Below are 27,011 nucleotides of genomic sequence, written 5' to 3' on the forward strand. Positions count from 1 at the left end.
AGAGGAGGAAGACCCGTCATGTGTATTTGTAAATGGGTAAATAACCGTCTAAGATTGATGGAGGTTGATTCACTGGGCATAAAACCCGTTTGATCAGGGTGAACAATATGGGTAATAACCTGGTTCAGTCAACATGCCAGGACCTTGGCCAAAATTTTAATATCAGTGGGCAGAAGGGAAATAGGACGATAAGAATCAACCTTTCTACGATCTTTATCAGGTTTAGGGAGAACTATAATCAATGCTTCTGCTATGGACGGGGGAATGGAATCCTGTTCAAAAATCTGATTAAATAACTCAAGTAACCGAGGGACAAAGAAATCCAAGTGCAGTTTATATAGCTCAGACGGTATACCATCCAGTCCCAAAGCCTTACCACCGGGAGAGGCCTTAATCACAGCCTCAATCTCTTCCGGGGACAGAGGAGCCTCAAGAAAATCACACGCTTCACAGGGAAAAGAAGGAAAATGTACATTCTGTAAATAGTTATCTTATTCCAGCGTGGTACAGTCCAATTTGGAGCTATACAATCGCCGGTAGTAGGATACAAACTCAGATGCAATATGTGGAGTCTGTATAAGAGTAGTACCATCCGAGCCATCAAGCTCAACCACAACATTGGAAGACCTCTTCCCCCATGCCAAGCTGGCCAGGTACGACCCTGGCCTATCACCAGTAGCATAAAAAGTATGAGAGGAAAAAAGGAGTCTATGCTGAGTCTTTTCCACCAAATAATCTTTCCAATTTTTCTGGGCCACCAACCAGGCCAATTTGGAACCATCCAAACGATCTTGCAAACACAGTGCTTCCACAGCAATACTCTGGGCCTCTAACTCAGATTCCCGACGCTTAAAAAAGGACTTTAGGTTGGATACCCTCTTAATCAAGGTTCCCCTCAGAAACGCCTTAAATGTATCCCACAAATTATAGATGGATTTTTCAGCCTTGTTTAACTCAAAAAATTCCCGCCTGGCATCCACTAAGTCAGAACCCTCACCCATGTGTGTCAACCAGAATGGGTTAAACTTCCACCCGGCCCGGCCCCTGTGACAGTCGAGGTCTAAAGTAAGCGTCAGGGGGGAATGGTCCGAGATGCCTCTAGTCTCATATTGAATAGTTTGAACCCGAGGGACCAAATCACTCGAGAGGAGAGCCAGGTCAATCCTAGAGAAAGAGGAATGAGAATGTGAGAAACAAGAATATTGTTTCAAAGACGGATGTCTCAATCTCCAGGGAGCAACCAGACCCAACCCCGATACAGTATCAGCAAAACCTTACCTCCCAAAATGTAGAGTAGAGGCTGTAACAGAAAGCCTATCAAGCGCCAAGTCTAAGACATTATTGAAATTCCCCAGACAAATAGTGGATATCCCAGGCGAGGAGGCCATAAACCCAGCTACTTTTTTGAGAACATCAGGAGAATAGGAAGGGGGTGGGGGGGGGCACATACACAGCGGTCAAAAGTAAAGGGATAAAGTTTATTCTGCAATTCAAAAACACGTACCTCCCCCAAGGGTCCGTTTGTACAGACTCCAAAATAAAGGGAACATTTTCTTAAATAACAGAAACCCCTCGTGAAGCGGACGTGTGCATAGAGTGGAACGCCCAGTCCACCCAGGGTCTCTTAAGGGAAAGAATCCTACTGCCCATCAGATGAGTTTCCATAAGACATATTATATTAGATGCATACTGTCTTATCTGTCTGAGTACCAGGGATCTTTTGATTTTGTCATTAAGCCCTCTCACATTCCACGATAATATTCTAAGTCCAGCCATAGGGAATTGTAGCATTATCAAGGCCCATAGCCCACAGCCAGCCACAGCCATCACAAAATACCACTGCTCGTCACACAGAACAGCAATCCACACACAATCAAAACCTAAACATCTACACTTAAACATAGGACAATCTGGAACAAAAACCCACCACCCACCCTGTATACTACTCCCAACCCGCAGCATACTTGGATCCCTAAACAGTGAACTAAACCCTCAACAACAACAAAATTGTTATACCAATAACTGGCAAAAAAAACAACAACAACCACCAAACCCAAAAACACACTTAAGGCTATAGTCCAGGGGGAGCAGAGAATTGAATGGCACTGAGAAAAGAGGAGCTCCCAGCTATTAAACCAGAGCATAATAAGAAAAAAACCTTCTCCCCCCAGGGCCTAGGAACAAAAAAAAAAGAAAAAAGAATATAATACATTCGGATATGAAAGGACCATATCATAAGACTCCGCCACATAGCGACACAGAAGCCTAGACTTATGAAAATCAAATCAGCATATGAGGAAACAGAAATAGTCTGACAATGCTAAACGGTCATCCGGAATAAACACAAAACATACACAACTACATATCAATTATATATAGCAAGAACATAACATGCTGAGAATAATACTTGCAGCTGGAACCTCAGGAATCGTTCATGTGTCAGCAAGAGCACGTCTCGCTGGAAAGTGTCTATCAAGCCACACTGATGCTTCACAGGGGGATGCGAAGAATTTAGTTTCACCATCAGCTACCACACGCAACTTTGAGGGAAACAGCATGGCGTAGGGTAGATTGAGCTCACGGAGCCTCCGTTTAACAGGTATAAATTGAGCTCTGTCTTTCTGCACATACACTGCATTCCATTTGAGGGGACCTTTTGTGCGAGCAAGTTTCAGAACAGTGTCCCGGTCATGGAAATGACGCAACTTGGCAATAAAGGTACGGGGTGGGGCGCCCGGTTGCAACGGGCGCATCGGTACCCTATGGGCTCGCTCCACTGTGAAGTAACACGAAAATTCCTCAGACCCAAATGCTTCCTGAGCCACTTTTCAAGAAACTCTTCAGGAGACGAGCCCTCCTCTTTTTCAGGCAAGCCAATGAAGCGAATATTATTGCGCCGTAAGCGTCCCTCCATAACCGTCAGTTTTTTACGCACCTCTGTCATCTGGGATACCAAGGCGTTGGTTTTCCTCCCAGTGGAGTGACCGTATCCTCGATAGTGGAGACATGAGTTTCAACCTCTCCAACCCTCTCTCTCACACACTGAAGGTATTGATGAATAATAGAAAGATCGGCCTGCACCTGCCCAATCTTATCAGCCAAGCGAGCTTCACTAGCAGCCACTGCATCCAAGACTCTTTGAAGAGCAGCGTCCGGTGGTTCAGATGACGCAGAGCTATTCGTGGGTGACGGGGGCGAGGCCTCATGCCGCATATCCCCCACCCGCTGCTGTTGAGAAGGGGGGTTCCTGGCAAACCTTTCCAGCGTCCCCGCTGCAGAAGTATTCTGGTGGCCCTTCACCATTTTGGAAAGCACGTCGTTACAGTGCCGGACTGGTAGTATGTAGCAATTGCAAGTATTGGCAAATAGGGTACAGTCCAGAATCACAGAGGGTGCGCGTATAGGAAAAAATATCACAATAGTAGAAACACAAAAGGTGTAGGATATATATATAAATAAGGACAAAACCTTTTGTCCCCGTCAATCAGTGCAGAGTGGATCAAGCCGTACCATACAGATATTTCTCATAAAATGGCGCCGTCACTTTAAGTAAGGCACCTAATGCTGGCCCCCACTGTAACAAATCCAGGCTGGATAGAAGGGCACGGACTCCCTCAGCATGCGGAGCTAATGCTCGGGACGCGCCCCAGTGAACAGCAGAGACGAAAAAGGTCCAGGACAGCAGGGGTGTATATGAGATGCAGAGCACACTACCCCCACCAGCACTGTATCCCGCAGCTGCAATTCGGCCCGCTCCCCTGTCTAGATGTGCCCAGGAGGGCTGAGCAGAGCAGGAAGAGAGCGGGGGAGTGAGATAGCGGGCAGCAGGGAGGCGGGAGGGCAGGCGGCGGGGTGAAGTGAGAGAGCGTGCTGGGCTGGCTCGGGTTAAGTGAGAGAGCATGCAGGGCTGGCTCCGATGACCCACACAGCGGGTCTCAGCAGCGGCCGTCTCACAGGGGCAACCGGAGGAGAGGAGAACGGCTCAGCAGCGGCATCCCACGTGTCACCAGCGCACCTCAGGATACCCGCAGTAATCGGCTCCCAGCGCAGCGGTCCCGGACTCAGAGTGGCTGAAAGTGGGTCAAGACAGGGCGCCCACCTGCAGAGCCAGCGTGGTCCACAAAACAGCCCCAATGGGAGAAGCAGGATCGGTCAGCAGGATATAAAAGCTGGAGAGCTACACAACATGTGTGCTACTCCATGATCATCGTGGCCACGCCCCCTCGAAAGTGAATCTTTAATCAACCTTTTCCAGCCATTTGCCTGATAGGAAATCGCTCTTTTACACCTCAAAAGACAGAAAACATGTCTGATATTATGAAATGCTAAAACCGAATTAAAAAAGGAAAACATGAGGCGCTCTATATAAATAATTATATAGAAATATCAAAAATCCAATCCCTAAGCTAATTTTAAAATGGAGATTGTGGGGTGGCAATAGAGTTATAATGTACAAAGGCACTGGGAGTGAATGTCAAACCAACGTGAAATTCAGAAGTATTGTAGAAGTAATATCCAACTATTTGGCAGAGTTTGGACAAGGCAATGGCTCAGATTAATAAATATAGACCACTGTTATTTTAAAATGACCAAACAATTACCAAGACATAAAGGAGAACACCCAAATGATATTACTCAATTGATATAGGTCCATAGTAACTGTTTAATTCATTCCCCAAGGCAGCATAGTAAATTCAATCCCACAGTTTATTATATATTCCAGCACCAAACCAGTCACTCACTGTTCATCAGGAATGCAATCTATTTGCTGGCTGTCAGGATACTGACACCGGAATCCTGACAGCCTACAGCCAGAATCATGGCATTCGTTGACTATTCTCACTCGTGGGTGTCCATGACACCCATAAATTGAGAATTGATCCTGTGGCGAGTTTAGCGAGCCACCGAGCCCACAGCGTGGCGAGCGCAGTTAGCTCGCAAGGAGACTCGTACCGCTCACCCCACTGCCAGCATTTTGGTGTACGGGATGCCGCTGTCAGGATCTTGACAGCCGGCATCCCGCCTGACGGTAATTAGTATGTATTCCGTTCAGCAGTATAGAGCACAGAAATACAGGTTGAGTATCCCATATCCAAAATGCTTGGGACCAGAATAATTTTGGATATCGGATTATTTTGTATTTTGGAATAATTGCATACCATAATGAGATATCATGGTGATGGGACCTAAGTCTAAGCACAGGGTGCATTTATGTTACATATACACCTTATACACACAGCATGAAGGTCATTTTAGCCAATACTTTTAATAACTTTGTGCATTAAACAAAGTGTGTGTACATTCACACAATTCATTTATGTTTCATATACACCTTATACACAGCCTGAAGATCATTTAATACAATATTTTTAATAACTGTGTATTAAACAAAGTTTGTGTACATTGAGCCATTAGAAAGCAAAGGTTTCACTATCTCAGTCTCACTCAAAAAATTCTGTATTTCGGAATATTTGGATATGGGATACTCAACCTGTGTATGTTTTTCTCTTGTGGCAGTGACGTGCTATGTATTACTATCCAGTAGTCGTCATTTTCTTTCATACAGTTCTTTTCAATGAGTATATAGCTGTTAAGCGATGGACACTGCAGTAGAAATAGGTGTGCCTTGCTCGGTTCAGCTATATACTGTAGTAAGTCATCCTAGGGCCTTATACTTCTCCAAACTCTCACAAATAGTTCATCTTTTTTATCTAAGGATTATGATTTGTCTGCAATATTGGTTCAACATCATTTTCTGTACTGCTTCATTTTCTTTGTATCTCTTAATTTGAATCACTAAAGTTAGCCACATACACTGTAACATTATTTACAGTAATTGGGATGAAATTATAGCTGGTGACCACAAAATGAGTACAATGTTTATTGAATCATTCCAATGCTGGGTACACACTTCATGATATATTGTTCGTCATACGAGCTATATATAGCGAACAGTTTGGCGGGTGCGTACACCCAATATGTCTGTGAATGACGTAATTTACATACATATCAGGTCAGCCCTGCATGTACAGTATGTACAGGCAACCCACCATCCTACTGTACATTGGCTTCAGGGCCATCCAACGGTGACACCACAGCTTGATGGGCATATTTAAATGCCCTCCCAGTTATGACATCTGGCACGTCATATTGAGCGGCCAACTGGCAAGTGTGTATAGCCCACTCCGTCGGTGTGATGGTGGGTTACCAGATAGATCTTTTAAGTGTGTACCCAGCCTTACAGTGATTCGAGCCTCATGGCTCTCACTATTGAGGTAGAATTAGATATCCATGTGTGGTCACTTGTATTTTTGTACCTATTCTAACGTCATGCCTTGAGGAAAGTTTGATTGGGCTGGCCAACTGTTTTGGAGCCACATGATACAGTGACAGATTAGCCATGAATAGTAACTAAATTGACATATCACACTGTAGCATGTGTGACCATCTTTGGATCATCAAAATATTTTAGTAGCCGAAATCATGGTTCTACATCATAGGCAAAATCTGCACTAAGGGGCCGATTTATCACAATCCGCATCCTCAGATGTGGCTGTGAGGTGAGAAAATTAGCCAAACTCGCAATGCGTTTATTATATACGTCACATGGATGTACCATTAGTCACATGCAGGGAGAAAGCTCTGTCCCTGCGAATGCCCTCTGCAGCATTATTGGGGTACTCAGAGATCCCTGTGATTACGCCAGCTGTTGCTGGCGTAATTACCATAGGGTTCATTAAAAAAAAAAATCCCCATTATAACATTTCTCATTATAAATATGGGGAATACGATCTTAGTTACTAAAAGTGAATTAAAGGGTTTGACGCAGTTTTTCACGAAAAATGATCGCAAAGACCTTTAATACTAGGGAGGCCAATTTTTCAATCCCGGGTATCAGGATTGAAAAAATAAGATTTTACTCACCGGTAAATCTATTTCTCGTAGTCCGTAGTGGATGCTGGGACTCCGTAAGGACCATGGGGATTAGCGGCTCCGCAGGAGACTGGGCACAACTAAACAAAGCTTTAGGACTACCTGGTGTGCACTGGCTCCTCCCACTAAGACCCTCCTCCAGACCTCAGTTAGGATACTGTGCCCGGAAGAGCTGACACAATAAGGAAGGATTTTGAATCCCGGGTAAGACTCATACCAGCCACACCAATCACACCGTATAACTCGTGATACTATACCCAGTTAACAGTATGAAATATAACTGAGCCTCTCAACAGATGGCTCAACAATAACCCTTTAGTTAGGCAATAACTATAAACAAGTATTGCAGACAATCCGCACTTGGGATGGGCGCCCAGCATCCACTACGGATTACGAGAAATAGATTTACCGGTGAGTAAAATCTTATTTTCTCTGACGTCCTAAGTGGATGCTGGGACTCCGTAAGGACCATGGGGATTATACCAAAGCTCCCAAACGGGCGGGAGAGTGCGGATGACTCTGCAGCACCGAATGAGCAAACTCTAGGTCCTCCTCAGCCAGGGTATCAAACTTGTAGACTCTTACAAAAATGTTTTAACCCGACCAAGTAACAGCTCGGCAAAGTTGTAAAGCCGAGACCCCTCGGGCAGCCGCCCAAAAAAAGCCCACTTTTCTCGTGGAATGGGCTTTTACAGAATTAGGGTGCGGCAGTCCAGCTACAGAATGTGCAAGTTGAATCGTGCTACAGATCCAGCGAGCAATCGTCTGCTTAGAAGCAGGAGCACCCAGCTTGTTGGGTGCATACAGGAGAAATAGCGAGTCAGTTTTCCTGACTCCAGCTGTCCTGGAAACATATACTTTTCAGGGCCCTGACTACATCCAGTAACTTGGAACCCTCCAAGTCCCAAGTAGCCGCAGGCACCCCAATAGGTTGGTTCACATTAAAAAATTATACCACCTTAGGAAGGAATTCGGAACGAGTCCTCAATTCCGCCTTATCCATATAAAATACAGATAAGGGCTTTTGTATGACAAAGCCGCCAATTCTGATACACGCCTGGCCGACGCCAAGGCCCACAGAATGACCACTTTCCACGTGAGGTATTATAGCTCCACGGATTTAAGTGGCTCAACCCAATGCGACTTCAGGAAATCCAACACCACGTTGAGATCCCACGGTGCCACTGGAGGCACAAACGGGGGCTGACTATGCAGCACTCCCTTAACAGGCGAGTTAAACCAGGGAACTACCCACATCAACAAGGGAGGTTCAGAAGGGATGAGGAGAATCGGAATAGGAACTATCTGGAAAGAGAGGAATATGAAGGTCACTCTACTACAAGAAGAAATGGCGGGGAAGGACAGAGAGAAGGAAAAGACTGGAGAACCAGAGAAGCCAGACCGATACAATTGAGGAATAGATATGGGGCTTTAAATGAAAGAGAGGGAAACCTACGTTTTTTAGACAAACGAGAGAGGACGACAAGGTGGAAGTAGGACATTTCAGAACCCACAGAGGGAAGAGAGGAGGGAAAAAGAAAGAAAGAAGACAATACACAAAAGAGAGACAGAAAAGAAGAAACCAGCTAAATAGAATAAAAAAGAGGGAGAATAAAAAACCTCTACCTATAGAAGGCACATTAGGGTCTAATTCTGAGGAGATTGAACTAGGAAAGGAAATTCAAGGTGTCAAAATCTTCAACATCAGCTCACATGTATTAACTAAGCATGAAAAAAGTGTGCTGGAAAAGGGGCTTAAGTATGCACCTTCTGCTTCTATCAACAAATTTGAAACATTTGTGGACATACACAAATTTGTCCGTAAACTTTGTATAAAGAAGTTTTTTGCAACTAAATCACTCATAGGAGATTTTGGCCAAGTGGAGATAATTAATCCAACACCATTCAAACCCAAGTCGGCCTTTTTTCCTGCTCATGTAAAGGGCAATTTCATTGAGACCTTTTGTGAGATGGTGCAGGAGGACCTTGGGAATATAAAACCCAGAGGATTCAAAAGCAACCTCTCGTATAAAGAAAGAACAGCCCTAAAGGAACTAAGATCCAATAAGGATCTAATAATTAAACCTGCCGACAAAGGCGGAGGAGTGGTGGTCATGAATAGTGAGTGGTATGGTAAAGAACTGGATCTACATGTAAAAGACCAAAGCCAATATTCCAAACTCAGGACTGACCCTACATCAAAAATTGTCTCCAAGTTACAAACTCTGTTGGAGAAATATAATACCATGGGGGTATTAGAAGATAGAGAAAAAGAATTCATTTTGAATTTAACTCCCACAGTCCCGACTCTTTATCTGCTCCCCAAAGTGCACAAGGATGCGAAACATCCCCCAGGTCGACCTATAGTGTCGGGGATCAATTCGGCTACAGCCAACTTATCAGAATATATTGATTTTTTTCTCCAACCGCTAGTATTAAATAATCCCTCCCATCTTAAAGACACAAAGGATGCTTTACTGTTTCTGTCTAACATTGAGTGGGAGGAGGACTTCGTGTTAGTTACAGCCGACGTTAAATCACTCTACTCTATTATAGAACATGATGCGGGTATTCTAGCAACCAAAATCTCTTTGGAGACCAGTTCATTGAAGGAGGAAACTCAGAAATTCATCTTGGAGGGTATCAGGTTCATACTTACCAACAATTATTTTATTGTGGAGAATGATTATTATATTCAAAAAGTAGGCACAGCCATGGGCACCAGGTTCGCTCCCAGTTATGCCAACATTTTTATGGGCAAATGGGAATCGGATTTTGTTTTTAACATCAACCCATTTGGAGCGAACCTGGTGTCCTGGAGACGTTACATTGATGACATTATATTTATATGGAGGGGAGACAGGTCATCTTTAGATTCTTTCTGTTCCCACCTAAATAACAATTCTTTGAATATAAACCTTACGTACACTATAGATAAGGAGTCAGTGAATTTCCTAGACTTAACCATCTATGTTGAAAATAACCGTCTCCACACAAAGACCTTCACGAAAGATACGGACTCTCTTAGTTATATTCATATAGATAGTTGTCACCACTCTAACTGGCTAGATAGCATTCCTCAAGGGCAATTAAAACGCCTAAAAAGAAATTGTACAACAGAAGAGATGTATCAAGAACAAACCAGTGGTCTACGAGAAAGGCTTGAAAGAAGTGGATACAATCAGGAGAAAGTGCTGCATGCCATACAGGAGGTCGATAAGATTGACAGGAAGGCCCTTCTAGAAGGAAATAAATCTAGACAACCGAACCAGGAAAAGTTCGAGTGGGCATTCGTCACGAGTTTCAATTCCCAATACAGATTACTAGAAAAATCAGTGAGAAGAAATTGGGATATATTAAAAAATTATCCAATTATAGGGACATCACTACCGGCACATCCAAGATTTATTTACAAGAAGGCTCCCAACCTGAGAAAGACACTGGTTAAAAGCTATCTACCCCCTAAAAAACGAGATACAAGAATTGCAACACAGGGTTTCCATCGCTGTGGAGCCTGTATTGGATGTAGGGAAATCCCTAGTGATGGATCAAAGAAATTAGAACCTATCTGTATCAATGGGTATACGGTTAAAATTCTGGATTTTATCACATGTAATACAAAGAATGCGGTGTATTTTATCCAGTGTAAATGTAATCTTTTCTACATTGGACGCACTACTCGACCCCTTAAGATCCGCCTCAGTGAACATTGCAGGAATATTAAAAAAGGCCTTGATACACATGCACTGTCAAACCATTTTAAATCTAAACATGAATGTTCCACTAGAGGAATTGTAAAGTTCGCAGCTATGAAAATAGTGAAAAACAATCAGCGTCAGAGAGACAGTGCAACGCTGCTAGCTAAGAATGAGATGCAACTCATATATGAATGTAATACTCTCCATCCTATGGGTCTGAATAAAGACTTCGAACTAAAGTGGTTTATTTAGAAATTTAGTGGGGTCTTTTTCTTCCTCTTCCTAACTGTTTTGCCTGTAAAATTTATATATACAAGGATTTTATCTGTCATTTTTACTTAAGATGTTTAAAAGTCATTAATTTTACTTTTATTATTAAATGGTGAAACGGAACACCATTTCTGTTTTTTAAATGTGTGTTGTTTGTTTCATTTTTACAGCATTTTAACTGTTGATTTAGTCTTATAAAGGACTTTTCACATGTTCCCTCGTCTGCACTATATGGAATGGACTTCCGGTTTCTTTGTAATCCAGTGCGGGACTTTGAATCTCATCATCCACGCACGGGGGACATGGCGGAAGTGATGACTAACCGGAAGCGATGTCCGACGCGCCGGACGTACTAGCAATAACATCCTGCAGTCATGACTACAGGATGCGATGCACAGACGCGCCGGAAGTGACGATCCGCGGGAAGTAACACCGGAAATGACGATACGTTGTGAGCGGTCGTCATGACCACAGAAAACAAGGTCCTTTGGATATCCCGCCGAAAAGGGACATTGTGATTGGCCATTTACACATTTAAATAGGACACTGTGTTGATATGCTCATTATGCCTTGAAAAAGACTCCAGGAAGGAGTTGAAACGCGTTGGCCATCTGACTATCTACACCAGCCTTATACAGCAGATCCTGCCTAATAAGATCCAGGTCCTTGTTCCCAGTTTCCAGATCCGGGTGGTTTACTGGTGATGTAAGAGCTTGTTTGAGAACTTTTTTGGGTTCTCAGACCATCTGGTAATTATTTTGTGGATCTACTGTGGCTGCCATTGCTTAATTTTACCTGTCCAATTTTCAAATTTTAATCTGTTTACATCTTGCATGATGTTATAATAAATGTTATGTTATCTGCACATGATGGTATTTCCCCTCTAATTTTGCATATCCATGGATAAATCTGTCCAATGAATGAGAGGGAAAGCCTGGACGCATGAAATTGAATTTCAGCTACAAAAGGGACGTATGATTTTAATGTAGTACTATATACTGAATTGGTGGCGCCTTGTGATTTCTTACTCCTATTATTTTCTTTCACTCCCTTAACAAAAGTCTGAACTTCAGGCAGTGAAGCCAGTTCAATTTTGGAAGAAAATCGATAGAGCCGAAATCTGGACCTTAATGGAACCCAATTTTAGGCCCATAGTCACCTCTGACTGTAGGAAGTGCAGAAATCGACCTAGCTGAAATTTCTCCTTTGGGGCCTTCCTGGCCTCACAGTACGCAACATATTTCCGCCATATGCGGTGATAATGGTTTGCGTTCACTTCTTTCCTAGCTTCAAATAGCGTAGGGATAACTTCCTCCGGAATTCCCTTTTCCTTCAGGATCCGGCGTTCAACCGCCATGCCGTCAACGCAGCCGCGGTACGTCTTGGAACAGACAGGCCCCCTGCTGCAGCAGGTCCTGTCTGAGCGGCAGAGGCCATGGGTCCTCTGAGATCATTTCTTGGAGTTCTGGTTACCAAGCTCTTCTTGGCCAACCCGGAACAATGAGTATAGTTCTTACTCCTCTCCTTCTTATTATTCTCATTACCCTGGGTAAGAGAGGCAGAGAAGGGAACACATACACCGACTGGTACACCCACGGTGTTACCAGAGCGTCCACAGCTATCGCCTGAGAGTCCTTGACCTGGCGCAATATCTTTGTAACTTTTAGTTGAGGCGGGACGCCATCATGTCCACCTGTGGCCTTTCCCAACGGTGTACAATCATTTGGAAGACTTCTGGATGAAGTCCCCACTCTCCCGGGTGGAGGTTTCTTAGTTTTCCACTCCGGGAATGAACACTGCTGACAGTGCTAACACATGATTTCCGCCCATCGGAGAATCCTTGTGGCTTCTGCCATCGCCATCCTGCTTCTTGTGCCGCCCTGTCGGTTTACATGAGCGACCGCCGTGATGTTGTCTGACTGGATCAGCACCGGCCGGTGTTGAAGCAGGGGCCTAGCCTGACTTAGGGCATTGTAAATGGCCCTCAGTTCCAGAATATTTATGTGTAGGGAAGTCTCCTGACTTTTCCATAGCCTTGGAAGTTCCTTCCCTGTGTGACTGCCCCCCAGCCTCGAAGGCTGGCATCCGTGGTCACCAGGACCCAGTCCTGTATGCCGAATCTAGAAGATGAGCACTCTGCAGCCACCACAACAGCGACACCCTGACCCTTGGAGACAGGGTTATCCGCCGATGCATCTGAATATGCGACCCGGACCACTTGTCCAACAGATCCCACTGGAAAATCCTTGCATGGGACCTGGCGAATGGAATTTCTTCGTAAGAAGCTACCATCTTTCCCAGGGCTCGCGTGCATTGATGCACCGACACCTGTATACGTATTAGGAGGTCTCTGTCTAGAGACAACAACTCCTTGGACTTCTCCTCCGGGAGAAACCCTTTTTATCCTGTTCTGTGTCCAGAACCATACCCAGGAACAGTAGACGCGTCGTAGGAACCAGCTGCGACTTTGGAATATTCAGAATCCAGCCGTGCTGTTGTAGCACTTCCCGAGATAGTGCTACTCCGACGAACAACTGCTCCCTGGACCTCGCCTTTATAAGGAGATCGTCCAAGTACGGGATAATTATTTCGGCCATTACCTTGGTAAATACCTCGGTGCCGGGGACAGACCAACGGCAACGTCTGGAATTGGTAATGACAATCCTGTACCACAATATTGAGGTACTCCTGGTGAAGAGGGTAAATAGGGACATGCAGGTAATCATCCTTGATGTCCAGTGATACCATGAAATTCTCCAGGCAATAATCGCCCTGAGCGATTCCATTTTGAACTTGAACCTTCGTATATAAGTGTTCAAGGCTTTCAATTTTAGAATGGGTCTCACCGAACCGTCTGGTTTCGGTACCACAACATTTTGGAATAGTAACCCCGGCCTTGTTGAAGGAGGGGTACCTTGCTTTCACCTGCTGGAAGTACAGCTTGTGAATTGCCGACAGTACTACCTTTCTCCGAGGGCAGTCGGCAAGGCTGATGTGAGGTAACGGCGAGGGGGAGTCGCCTCGAACTCCAGCCTGTATCCCTGTGATACTATTTGCAGAACCTAGAGATCCACCTGTGGGCAAGCCCACTGGTCCCTGAAGTTCCCGAGACGCGCCCCTACCGCACCTGTCTCCACCTGTGGAGCCCCAGCGTCATGCGGTGGACTCAGAGGAAGCGGGGGAAGATTTTTGATCCTGGGAACTGGCTGCTGGTGCAGCTTTTTCCTTCTTCCCTTGTCTCTGTGCAGAAAGGAAGCGCCTTTGACCCGCTTGCTTTTCTGAAGCCGAAAGGACTGTACCTGAAAATACGGTGCTTTCTTAGGCTGTGAGAAAACCTGAGGTAAAAAATTTTCTTCCCAGCTGTTGCTGTGGATACAAGGTCCCAGAGACCATCCCCAAACAATTCCTCACCCTTATAAGGCAGAATCTCCATGTGCCTTTTACAGGCAGCATCACCTGTCCACTGCCGGGTTTCTAATACCCTCCTGGCAGAATGGACATTGCATTAATTCTGGATGCCAGCCGGCAAATATCCCTCTGTGCCTCCTTTATATATAAGACAACGTTTTAAATATGCTCAATGTTAGCAAAATATTATCCCTGTCCAGGGCCGAAACTAGGACTAACGGCACCCGGGGCAAGACAGAAATTTAGCGCCCGAAAAAAAAATTTTTTTTTTTTTAAAAATATATAAAATGATAATAATAAGAAGAATAATTAAAAAAAATAGATAAATAAAATAAAATAAAAATAAGTAAGAAACAAACAACTAAACACAAAACAGATATCCCTCAGACCAGCAGACCCCCGTAATACACACATGGTGTATGTATATATATATATATATATATATATATATATATATATATATAAACATGTGTATATATGTACGCAGCCACATACACACGCATATATATATATATATATATTTATATAAAATTTGTAGCTGTCACCGTGGTGAAGATGAGCAGTCTCAGCATTATAGATTAGGGCAATATACTGTATATAAGTTTAAGTAAACTAGTTTAAATGAGCTGCAGGGGTTAACACCAGTCACAGTGTGTGTGTGTGTGTGTGTGTGTGTGTGTGTGTGTGTGTGTGTGTGTGTGTGTGTGTGTGTGTGTGTGTGTGTGTGTGTGTGTGTGTGTGTGTGTGTGTGTGTTTTACCTCCGGTCCTCTCACCATCCTGCTTCCATCCATCACTGTGCTGTCAGCGGGCTGAAACGCTGAATGCAATGCTGTGTGGGGCCAGAGAAAGGTCAGCAGCATGACCACATTCATAGCTAGGGCGGGCGGGCGGCTGGTATACTTTTCCGGCTTGCAGCTGAGGAAGGGAAACTAGACGTTACCCTGACTCCCTAGCTCGAGCAGCGGCGGCCATCTTACTGCAGGGTGCAATGCCTCATGGGATTTGTAGTCTCTATACTACTGCATAAAGTGTAAGCAGTAGCACACATGACTACAAATCCCATTTTTCTTCACTAGATTCTCTGCTGTGTCAGACGCAGCTGATCCCAGCGCCCTATCCAATCCCGCGCCCGGGTCACATGCCCCCCTAGCCCCTCCCTAGTTTCGGCTCTGCCCTGTCTTAGCGTATTAATATTATCTGACAGGGTATCAGACCACGCTGCAGCAGCCCTATTTATGCTGAGGCAATTGCAGGTCTCAGTATATAACCTGAGTGTGTAAATACAGACTTCAGGATCGCCTCCTGCTTTTTATCAGCAGGTTCCTTCAAGGTGGCCGTATCCTAAGACGGCAGTGCCACCTTTTGACAAACGTGTGAGCGCCTTATCCACCCTAATCGATATCTCCCAACGTGACCTATCCTCTGGCGGGAAAGGGTACGCCATCAGTAACTTTTTAGAAATTACCAGTTTCTTATCGGGGGAAACCACGCTTCTTTACACACTTCATTCATTCATCTGATGGGGGAACAAAACACTGGCTGCTTTTTCTCCCCAAAAATAAAACCCCTTTTATGTGGTACTTGGGTTCATGTCAGAAAATGCGTAACACATTTTTCATTGCCGAGATCATGTAACGGATGTTCCTAGTGGATTGTGTATATGTCTCAACCTCGTCGCCACTGGAGTCAGACTCCGTGTCGACATCTGTGTCTGCCATCTGAGGTAACGGGCGTTTTTTGAGCCCCTGATGGCCTTTGAGACGCCTGGGCAGGCGCGGGCTGAGAAGCCGGCTGTCCCACAGCTGTTACGTCATCCAGCCTTTTATGTAAGGAGTTGACACTGTCGGTTAATACCGTCCACCTATCCATCCACTCTGGTGTCGGCCCCACAGGGGGCGACATCCCATTTATCGGCCTCTGCTCCGCCTCCACGTAACCTTCCTCATCCAACATGTCGACACAGCCGTACCGACACACCGTACACACACAGGGAATGCTCTGACTGAGGACAGGACCCCACAAAGTCCTTTGGGGAGATAGAGAGAGAGTATGCCAGCACACACCAGAGCGCTATATAATGCAGGGATTAACACTATAACTGAGTGATTTTTCCCCAAATAGCTGCTTGTATACATATATTGCGCCTAAATTTAGTGCCGCCCCCCCCCCCCCCCCTCTCTTTTTAACCCTTTGAGCCTGAAAACTACAGGGGAGAGCCTGGGGAGCTGTCTTCCAGCTGCACTGTGAAGAGAAAATGGCGCCAGTGTGCTGAGGGAGAAGCCCCGCCCCTTTTCCAACTGACTTTCTCCCGCTTTTTCTGGAATACTGGCAGGGGTAATTTTACATCTATATAGCCTCTAGGACTATATATGATGTAGATTTGCCAGCCAAGGTGTCATATATTGCCCTCAGGGCGCCCCCCCCAGCGCCCTGCACCCATCAGTGACCGGAGTGTGAGGTGTACATGAGGAGCAATGGCGCACAGCTGCAGTGCTTTGCGCTACCTTGGTGAAGACCGAAGTCTTCTGCCGCCGATTTTCCGGACTCTTCATGGCTCTGTAAGGGGGACGGCGGCGCGGCTCCGGGAACGAACACCAAGGTCGGGTCCTGCGGTCGATCCCTCTGGAGCTAATGGTGTCCAGTAGCCTAAGAAGCCCAAACTACCACCTGTTAAGTAGGTTCGCTTCTTCTCCCCTTAGTCCCTCGCTGCAGTGAGTCTGTTGCCAGCAGATCTCACTGTAAAATAAAAAACCTAAATATACTTTCTTTCTAGGAGCTCAGGAGAGCCCCTAGTGTGCATCCAGCTCAGCCGGGCACAGAAATCTAACTGAGGTCTGGAGGAGGGTCTTAGTGGGAGGAGCCAGTGCACACCAGGTTGTCCTAAAGCTTTCTTTAGTTGTGCCCAGTCTCCTGCGGAGCCGCTAATCCCCATGGTCCTTACGGAGTCCCAGCATCCACTTAGGACGTCAGAGAAATGGTCAATCCCGGGATTGGCTTTATTAATGTATGTCCGCCTATCCCCCACGCCCCGTCTCTCCCCACCTGCCTCGCCCATATAACTCACCACCCGGGTGGGTGGGAATCTTCCTCCTGGCGCGGCGGCGGGTGACGGCCGGCTTCCCATCGTGCTCGGCGCCTGGTGACTGCACAGCGTGACCTCAGAGGTCAAGCTACGCAGGGGGAGGAGGGAGCGTTCAGAAATCAACTATTTTGTTTTATTTCACACTTAGGAGAAGTGTTGTAAGGGTGTGTATACGTAACTACAGGCTGCTCAGAAGTGAATGTACGCAGAGATCTGTCTGATTTCAGACTAGGGTCTTGCATCAAGGAGAGGGCTGGTGCGCGTGCTTGCTGATCATGATGACCGCTACAAGTGGATTAATGGGGGCAGTGTGAACTCATAGATGCAGCCAATTCTGAATACAAGTGGAGATCTGCATTTATTTTCGAATGTGCAATGCAGCTGACATGAGTCAGACCCTTTGGGGCATATCCATTTGGAGGCTAAATTTTCATTTCTCTTACGGCGCTAGGTTTTTCCCATTCAGTTAGCTGAGGAAAATTCAGCCACAGTAATCTCAATAGAAAATAATGCAGCTTTTTTTCTCGAAGCTTCAGAGCAGGTGCAAAGTTAGGAAAGATCTTTATTTTAATGTAAAAACGTCAGGACTTGGTTCAGAATCTATGGGATATGGAAGTTTTCAATTATCTTAATTGAGCCAATAATTACAGTACTGTACATGTCATTACTGCAATGAAAAAAAAAAACAAAAAAAAAAAAACAAAACAGTGGCCTCAATTCACCCCAAAATCAACTATTTTGTTTTATTTGTTTTTAATTAAATAAAAAAGTTAGCTTTTTTTACATTTTAAAAATATGTGCAGATCAGTCACTACGGTTACCAAATATATGAGTGGGGTGGGGGTGGTACAGGCTGATTTAAGGTGCATACACACGGTGAGATTTGGGCTAAGCCCGATTCTCACTACGTGACAGGGGCTAGGTCGGCATCGCAAGCACATAATGACTGTGCTTGCGATACTGACTGTGGCCCTCATTCCGAGTTGATCGCTCGCTAGCTGCTTTTAGCAGCATTGCACACACTAGGCCGCCGCCCTCTGGGAGTGTATCTTAGCTTAGCAGAAATGCGAACGAAAGAGTAGCATAATTGCAAAAAAAAAAAATCATGCCGTTTCTGAGTAGCTCCAGACCTACTCCTATCTTGCGATCACCTCAGTCCATTTAGTTCCTGCTTTGACGTCACAAACATGCCCTGCGTTCGGCCAGCCACTCCCCCGTTTCTCCAGCCACTCCTGCGTTTTAGCCTGACACGCCTGCGTTTTTTAGCACACTCCCGGAAAACGCTCAGTTTCCGCCCAGAAACACCCACTTCCTGTCAATCACTCACCGATCAGCAGAGCGACTGAAAAGCGTCGCTCGGACCTGTGTAAAATTGCATAGTTTTGTGTGAAAATACTTAGCGCGTGCGCCCTGCGGCCCATACGCATGCGCAGAATCGCCCATTTTTAGCCTGATCGCTATTCTGCTAAAAACGGCAGCGAGCGAACAACTCGGAATGACCACCCATGTGCGATTTTGGCTAAGTGTCAATTTTGACTCTCTCTTCTATGAGATAGTCAAAATGTACTTACCTGCACAGTCTATCTAGGCTTGCAATGCAGACCGCGCGGGATCGCAAGGTGACTTTCACCTTGCGATCTGCACTCATTTTTCTTATGATTTTGACTATATAGTCAAAATCGTAAGAAAATATGTCACTGTGTGTACACACCATTACACATTTTATTTCTATTTTTTATGCCGTTTTATGCAGAAAATAAATTACCGCTACCTATTTTATTTCCAACTGGATAGTGCAGAAATCGGAGGGTGCACATACCCGTGTTAATGAAAAAATGGTTGCCCTAGTAATTTTTGCAGCAAAAATCTTGTGTGTAACTGGAATTGCCCCTTAAACGCTCACTTGGAACCTATAACTGGTATTCATGTACTCCAGTTTTTATGTACTTGATCCATTTACATTCTGCTATGTTTACATGTAACAGTATATTTAGCTTCTGTACAATATGGTTTGTGCACTTTTCTGATCTGTATTTTAATTACTCACCCAATAAATAAAAACAGATTGCAAAAAATATCAAAAATGGTGAAAGAATAAAGGAAACACTAGACTAGGTGAAGGTGACAAAAACAATTTGTGCGCTGTAACATAAAGCTTTGCCAAAAAAAAAAAAAAACAACCAAAAAAAAACCCCACAGAAGCAGAACCAGAAGGTTTAATGCAATACGGCACAATAACCAGTCTGGGAGAGATAAGACTGCGAAACCTTATCACACAATGCACACACACCAAGATCATTAATTGGGCCAATGAAACAGGGCTATCTGGAATGCTTTTCAATTTATCTGATTTAGCGTTGTTAAAATGAGCTCAGAATTTGTTTCTAAAAATGCAGCTAAACCATTTTGCACATTTACATAGAGCATTGCTGTATCATGGATGCTTCTGTTAGAGGGAATATAGCTGTAGATAAACATGTACTATCCACACTCTCCAATGCAATTTACTTAATTTTTAAATACTTTATTACTTTAGGGGTTTTTATACATTTGTAGAATTCTTCTACTGATATCTCTAGTCTGTGGCCAGTGGCATAAAATATTAGGAAATAGGCAGAACCTAGCAGTATAAGACAGATTGCCTCTGTCAGTGTCATCTCAAATGGGAAGTTCTGTTTATGCCAGTTCATGAATCCAGTCTGTTACTGCATGTATCGGTATGTTCATACATATTATGACAACTCACCCTTCCTCCTGTGATGCCAGTGAATTTTGTGATAATTTTGCAAGATTTTTTGCATATTCTTCTTCGATCTTTATTCTGTAAAATTTAAACACAGGATAGGAATCTAAGTACAGAGGAAATAAGAATAATAATAGCAGGCAAATAAATATACGACAAGTTGGAAGAGCTATTAACAGTAACAGCAAATGATAGAAGAGTTATTTACTGTAAGAGCAAGGTGTTTGTGACGGAGAAAACTGGTCCTCCCAGCTTTATAGAGATGGCAAAGAGTAAAAAAAAAATTCCATAAACACTAGGGAGTAGTTAAAGAGACAGCAAAGGGAAAAGGTATTTCCAGTAACAGCAGTTATTTACAGATGCAACAGCAGTGGTCTTTCTTGTAACAGCAGAGGGTTATTTACAGGAAGAGTAGAGAAGGGGTATTTCTAGGAACTGCAACCTTGATCAGCTAATGAATATTATTTTGCAGTAATTTTCAAAAACAGTAGCTGGGTCTGGTCAAAAACTGAGCGGTGGAACTAGCAGCAGTGCAGCCGGTGCCTTCAGTGAAAGGGCCCACAGCAGGTGGCATTACAGTGCGTCACATTGACTCATTATATGCCACCACTAGTCCGCACTGAGCACTCTGTCCAGTCTCCCACAGCTCAAGTAGCACTTAACACTGCCGTTTCAGCTGGAGGGGTAGGAGGAGCCGCACTCCACTCTAATCTAAGCCCCTCCTCTTTCCCTTACCCTGACTTCACTGTGTGCCTGGGACCAAGCCCGAGGCTGTCCTCCTTGGGGTGTTGTTACGTTAGGTGCAGGGGGCCTGAATCTCCCCTGTACTCAACTGAAAACTCAGGACCACTCTCTGTGTGCCTGCCGCAGATCAGATTACTGGAGTGATCCGCGGCAGCCACTATTGTCTCACTGACCGTGCCCCTTCTCTCCCGCGCCCCAGCCCCTGTTCGCAGTCTTTCATGCTATGGCTGCTGGAATTAAATCTAATGCTGCTCTTTGCCGCTGTCCTGATCACGGGCTCAGTCATCTTCCGCGGTGCCTCCGAGGCAGATGAGAAGAAGTGTCCTAAGGTCACCAACAGGTAATAATGGAATAAATACTACATATAAATGGGATTAAAAGTACTAATAAAGGTACACGTACTGTTCCTACCTATGTAATAGATATGTAGTATATACACCAGTATTATGTAGTACTTATGCCATTTTTATGTAGATTTCTGTGTATATATGTCTATATGATTGTCCCGTCACCCTCTGCCTCACTACATATAAATGGAATAAAAATACTCCATAATAAAGCTATACATACTAGTACTACATATGTAATAGATATGTATTATGTACCTCTCTCTTATATAGTACTTATGCCATTTTTATGTAGGTTTGTGTGCATATATGTAATGCATGTTCCCCAGTCATCCTCTGCCTCTTCTTGACACCCTCTGCCTCTAAACATCACCCTCTGTTGCTCCCTGTTGTCTATTGCCTCTCCCTGTGGAATGGAGGAGGGGGGCCCAAAGCAAATTTTTGCACCTGTGCCCACCACTCGCAAGTTCCGCCACTGCAAAAACTAATGGCTGAAGTTGGAGAAGTGTTTTTATTGCACCATTGATTGGGATATGGAGGACAGATATGTTTCAGTGATTTGCGGATTATTTTCAGCAACTACAAAACTGCCAATCTTGAAAAGTTCAACAGTTTAGTAGAAATGGTCTGAAAATCTGCTGATTGTTACCATACACTAGCATTTACAGCCCCAAGTGATCTCTGAAATTCAACATGTTGGACAACCTGATTTACCAATCCTAACCAGTTCTACAGTCTGAATTCACGATATGTGAACCCTATACTGTACACTGCAGATTTATATATACAATCTTCTGCAAATTGGTAAATTGCCCCAATGGATTGCTGATGTATGGGGGCCTTTAGTCTGGTTTGTAAATAGAGGCTTAAGCTGTGATTAGTTAGAAAAAGGCAATTAGGACAATTTAATTATTTGTGAAACAGTGAACATGGCTGGTAAGAATTTTATATAATCTATACAGAGGTTAACTAGTGCAAAATTGACAAAATAATAGCAGCAACAAATGTATTATCTTCATTAGACAATACAAAGACAGAATAAAATATAGAGGATCATCACTGGGTCTGATTCAGGCTTGTTAGCAAAGCAAAAAATCACACAACTGGGCAAAACCATGCTGCAGGTGGGGCAGATGTAACATGTGCAGAGAGATTTAGATTTGGTATGTTCAAATTGAAATCTTTATTGCAGTGTAGAAATTAAGCAGCCAGTATTTAACATACACAGAAAAATATAATCCACCAAAATCTAACTCCCTCTGCACATGTTACATCTGCCCCAGCTGCAGTGCAGCTTGGTTTTGCCCAGTTGTGTGCTTTTTTGCTTTGCTTACAAACCCAAATTAGGCCCACTGTCCTTTTAAACTACACTACATGGCCTAAAGTATGTGACCCAAACCTTCTTATTTGTGTGATTGGCCATTTTAGCCACACCCATTGCGAACAGCTGCAGTACAGCAACACCGATGCAAACGCCACAGTCATATATTGGCAGTAGAATGAGTTGTACTGATGAGCTCAGTAACATTCAAAGTGGCACTGTCACAGGATGCCAGCTTTCCGAATAGTGCGCTCATCAAATGTCTCTCTTGCTAGGGCTGCCACAGTCACCTGTAAGCGTTATTATTGTAAAGTATTGTAATGTGGCTTAGAATTATAGCTCACAGAATGGAACTGCCGAACGCTGAAGAAGGTAAGGCATAATACTATCCTCAGTTGCCACACCAGCTACCAAGATCTAAACTGAGGGCCTAATTCAGATCTGATCGCAGCAGCAAATTTGTTAGCTAATGGGCAAAACCATGTGCACTGCAGGGGAGGGGTGTGGTATGGAAGGTAGATAGTAACTAAGTTGACCACTATTGGTCAACAGTAACTAGGTCGACATGGTCTCTAGGTCGACAGGGGTTTTTAGGTCGGCAGGGTCTAGGTTGACAGGTCAAAAGGTCGACGAGTTTTTTTATGGTTTTTTTTGGTGTTGTTTTCTTCGTAGAGTGACCGGGAACCCCAATTAGTGCACCGTGTCCCCTCGCATGGCAAGGTGCCTCACTCTGCTCGGCACAGATTACCATTCCAATCGTAGTCCACATGGATCGTTAAGTATGAAAAGGTTCAAAAAAAGAAAAAAAAATCGTGAAAAACGCATGTCGACCTATTGACCTGTCGACTCATAACATGTCGACTTAGAGACCCTGTCGACCTAGTTACTGTCGACCAATAGTGGTCGATCTAGATACTGTCGACCTAGAGACCGGATCCCGCAGGGGAGGCATATATAACATGTGCAGAGAGAGTTAGATTTGGGTGGGTTATATTGTCTCTGTGCAGAGTAAATACTGGCTGCTTTATTTTTACACTGCAATATAGATTTCAGTTTGAACACACCCCACCCAAATCTAACTCTCTCTGCACATATTATATCTGCCCCCCCTGCAGTGCACATGGTTTTGCCCATTAGCTAACAAATTTGCTGCTATGATCAGATCTGAATTAGGCCCTGTGTCTGGAAGCAACTCATCGCAGCATCTTGGTTTGGGTTTTCCTGGCTGAGCAGCCACACACAAGTCTCAGATTGCCATGTGCAGAGCCAAGTGCTGTAATTCACATGGCCAATGGAATCTGCAGTAGTTGTGAATCTGGAGGGATATCTGGCAGTCTGAAGGGGCTTTTCCAATTAAAAAAATAAAATAAAATCTTAAAACTACAGCTTACATGACATGCTACAGAAGTGTGCGCTTCCAAGTGTGTGATAACATTTGGAGGAAGGCCCTCTTCTGTTACAGCATGAGAGTGCCCCGAGAACAAAGTGAGGTATGTAAAAATGCTGATACAGATAGTGAATAGGATACAGGCTTTATCACCAAAGATCAGTGTTGGCTGAAGAATGTGAATCCCCACGGTGGGTGACCAGGTACTTTTGGCCTATAGTGTAATACTACCCACTGCATATCTCACATAACACCTACTTAGAGTGATCATGCCCACTGCACCATCATTTAACCATAGTTTCTAAAACAGTTGACATTTTAGTTTCTGTTTCCTGTTCAGCAACAAATAGTTTTATATTGTGAAACCCTGACCTCTAGCCCAATCCACCTTATTATCAACTTACAGATATCACTTTGCCGGGTAAGTCCGCAAAGGTTTTTTTTTTATTATTGTTTCAGTGTGAGTATAGCTAGGCATATACTATACAATTATCTGCCAGATCTGGCTGGTTGGAATGAAAATCTGGCAATGGATGAGAGCAAATAATAATCGACCATTTGCTCCCAAACACTGAAAAACGGCCAAAAACTGACGTTTATACAAATTGGTTAAACACAATTTTAACCAACTTGGATGAACAACTGTTTTTGTCCATTTTGCAGTGTTTGGGAGCAAATGGTTGATTGTCATTTGCTCTCATCCATTACCAGATTTTCATTCTAACCAGCTAAATCTGGCAGATAATTGCATAGTGTGTACCTAGCGTAAAGGCCCATACACACTTGCCGATAAAATGAGCGACGTCGCTCATTTTCCCCCTCCCTGAGCGACGTCACTCATATCGGCAAGTATGTATGCCGCCAGCGACGACCGATGCGCCGCCCCGCGGGTCGGCAACGATCGTCGCTGTCGGCAGTGCATGTATGCAGGATCTGGACTGTTGTCCAGGACCTGCATGCACGGCTGGCAGAGACGTGACGTCACTGAGCGATATGAGCGGTCATATCGCTCAGTGTGTACAGTCGGCCACCGACTGGCCGGCCCGGGAGGGGAAACATTAGACGACGTCGCTCACAGAGCGACATCGTCTCTTGTGTACAGACCATAAGACTGGTTACAGACCTGGAGTAAAAACATTATCGATATTGGCACGTGCCATGTGAGTTTAACAAATTCCTGATTACCGTTCACGGATAAATTCTGCCATTTCTTTCTGCATTTGCTTCCCCTTCAGCTGTTTCTGGAGGAGCTCTTCAAATCCAGTTACTGTATTGTTACCTTGTGGATCCTTTTTATCTGCCTACAAAAAAAGAACAGGTTGCAACATGTGAACAATTGTGAAATGAGGTGAAATGTTATTATGCATTTATTCCCAGCCAAATGCACAGAATTTCCTGGTCTGATTACCTGCCACGGCAGGAGGTACTTAGGAGTCTATTCATGATTCCAGTATTTCTACAAAAGTAGGTTAAAATTATAATTTCAGGCACATTCATTACAAAAGGTAATATGCTTACCTTTCAGCCCCGATCTAGCCCACCATCCCCATACAATAGTACAGGGACCTAAATTCATCAAGCTCCAAAAATACATTTTCGGAACAAGTATGTAGCCAGAGCCGGCCCTAAACCAATATGATGCCCTAAGCAAGATTTTGGCTGGTGCTCCCTAGCACCGCCGCTAGTTCCGTCTCTGACCCTGCACCCCTTTCCTAGCACCATCAGCCCTCACCCATAGCAGCCCTCATTTTGGTGCTCTTACCACCTATATTTTAAATAGGAACAGTGCGCACATTCGGCACACAGGCCAAAAAGGGGTGTATTCTTGTTGGGAAGAGTAGTGCTCCTTATTCACATTACACCACACCACAGTAGTATCCTTTCTAAACGGTACACCACTTACACACATAATGCCACACATTAGTAATGCATTTATACACAAAACCACCCAGTAATGCCCCTTACACATACGACACAAATTATTAATGTCCTTATAAACATAATGCGCCTTACATATTATGCCAACCTTTATTAATGCCCTTATACACATAATATCCCTTACACATATACTGCATATTATTAATGCCCTTACACATAATACCACACATAGTGCCCCTTACACATAGAGTATGCCGCACATTATTAATGCCCTTATATACATAATGTCCCTTACACACATGTTGCGCGGTATCCGGTCTCTAAGTCGACAATTTCTAGGTTGACCACTATTGGTCGACAGTAAGTAGGTCAACATGACAGACGGTCGACATGAGTTTTTCACTTTTACCTTCATTTTTTTAACTTTGTCATGCTTTACAATCCACGTGGACTACAATTGGGAATGATAACCTGTGCCTGAAGCATTCAAGAGGACGCGGTGCACTAATTGGGGTTCCCGGTCCCTCTACAGGACCTTTTGTCCTGTCGACTTTGTACATGTCGACCTAGAGACCATGTCGACCTACTTACGGTCGACCAAATAGTGGTCGCCTTAAACACTGTCAACCTAAGTGTGGTCGACCCTATGATCCACACCCATGCCGCACATTATTAATGCCCCTATACACATGATGACACACACAGTGTCCCTTACACATATGCCGCACATTGGGCCTAATTCAGACCTGATCGCCCGCTAGGATTTTTTTTGCACTGCCTATAGGGGAGTGTATTTTCACTTTGCAAGTGTGCGAATGTATGTGTAGCAGACCTGTACGAACAGATCTTGTGCAGTCTCTGAGTAGCCCAGGACTTACTCAGCCGCTGCGATCACTTCAGCCTGTCCGGGACCGGAATTGACGTCAGAAACCCTCCCTGCAAACGCTTGGACACGCCTGCGTTTTTTTTCCAACCACTCCCAGAAAACAGTCAGTTGCCACCCACAAACGGCTTCTTCCTGTCAATCTCCTGGTGATCACACGTGCAAATAGATTCCTCACACAAACCCATCGCTAAGCTTTGTACTTGTGCGGCGCGCCTGCACATTGCGGTCCATACACACGCGCAGTTCTGACCTGAGCGCAGCGCTGCAAAAACGCTAGCGAGCGATCAGGTCTGAATTACCCCCATTATTAATG

General features: G+C 44.4%; 1 protein-coding gene across 5 annotated transcripts in view; it reads right to left on the reverse strand.

Annotated features, from left to right (window-relative positions):
* The window catches only part of GAS7 (growth arrest specific 7), a 675,298-nt gene that overhangs the window by 36,084 nt on the left and 612,203 nt on the right, over positions 1–27,011 (reverse strand). For all 5 annotated transcript variants that reach the window (XM_063960779.1, XM_063960781.1, XM_063960778.1 and 2 more), the window contains 2 exons: positions 25,120–25,235; positions 20,139–20,213 (listed from right to left, as the gene is read on the reverse strand). In XM_063960779.1, coding sequence (XP_063816849.1) covers positions 20,139–20,213; positions 25,120–25,235 — 191 coding nt within the window. The remainder of the gene's footprint in view (positions 1–20,138; positions 20,214–25,119; positions 25,236–27,011) is intronic.

Source organism: Pseudophryne corroboree, chromosome 3 (assembly GCF_028390025.1).
Source record: "Pseudophryne corroboree isolate aPseCor3 chromosome 3, aPseCor3.hap2, whole genome shotgun sequence".
In the NCBI taxonomy this organism is placed as follows: Eukaryota; Metazoa; Chordata; class Amphibia; order Anura; family Myobatrachidae; genus Pseudophryne; species Pseudophryne corroboree.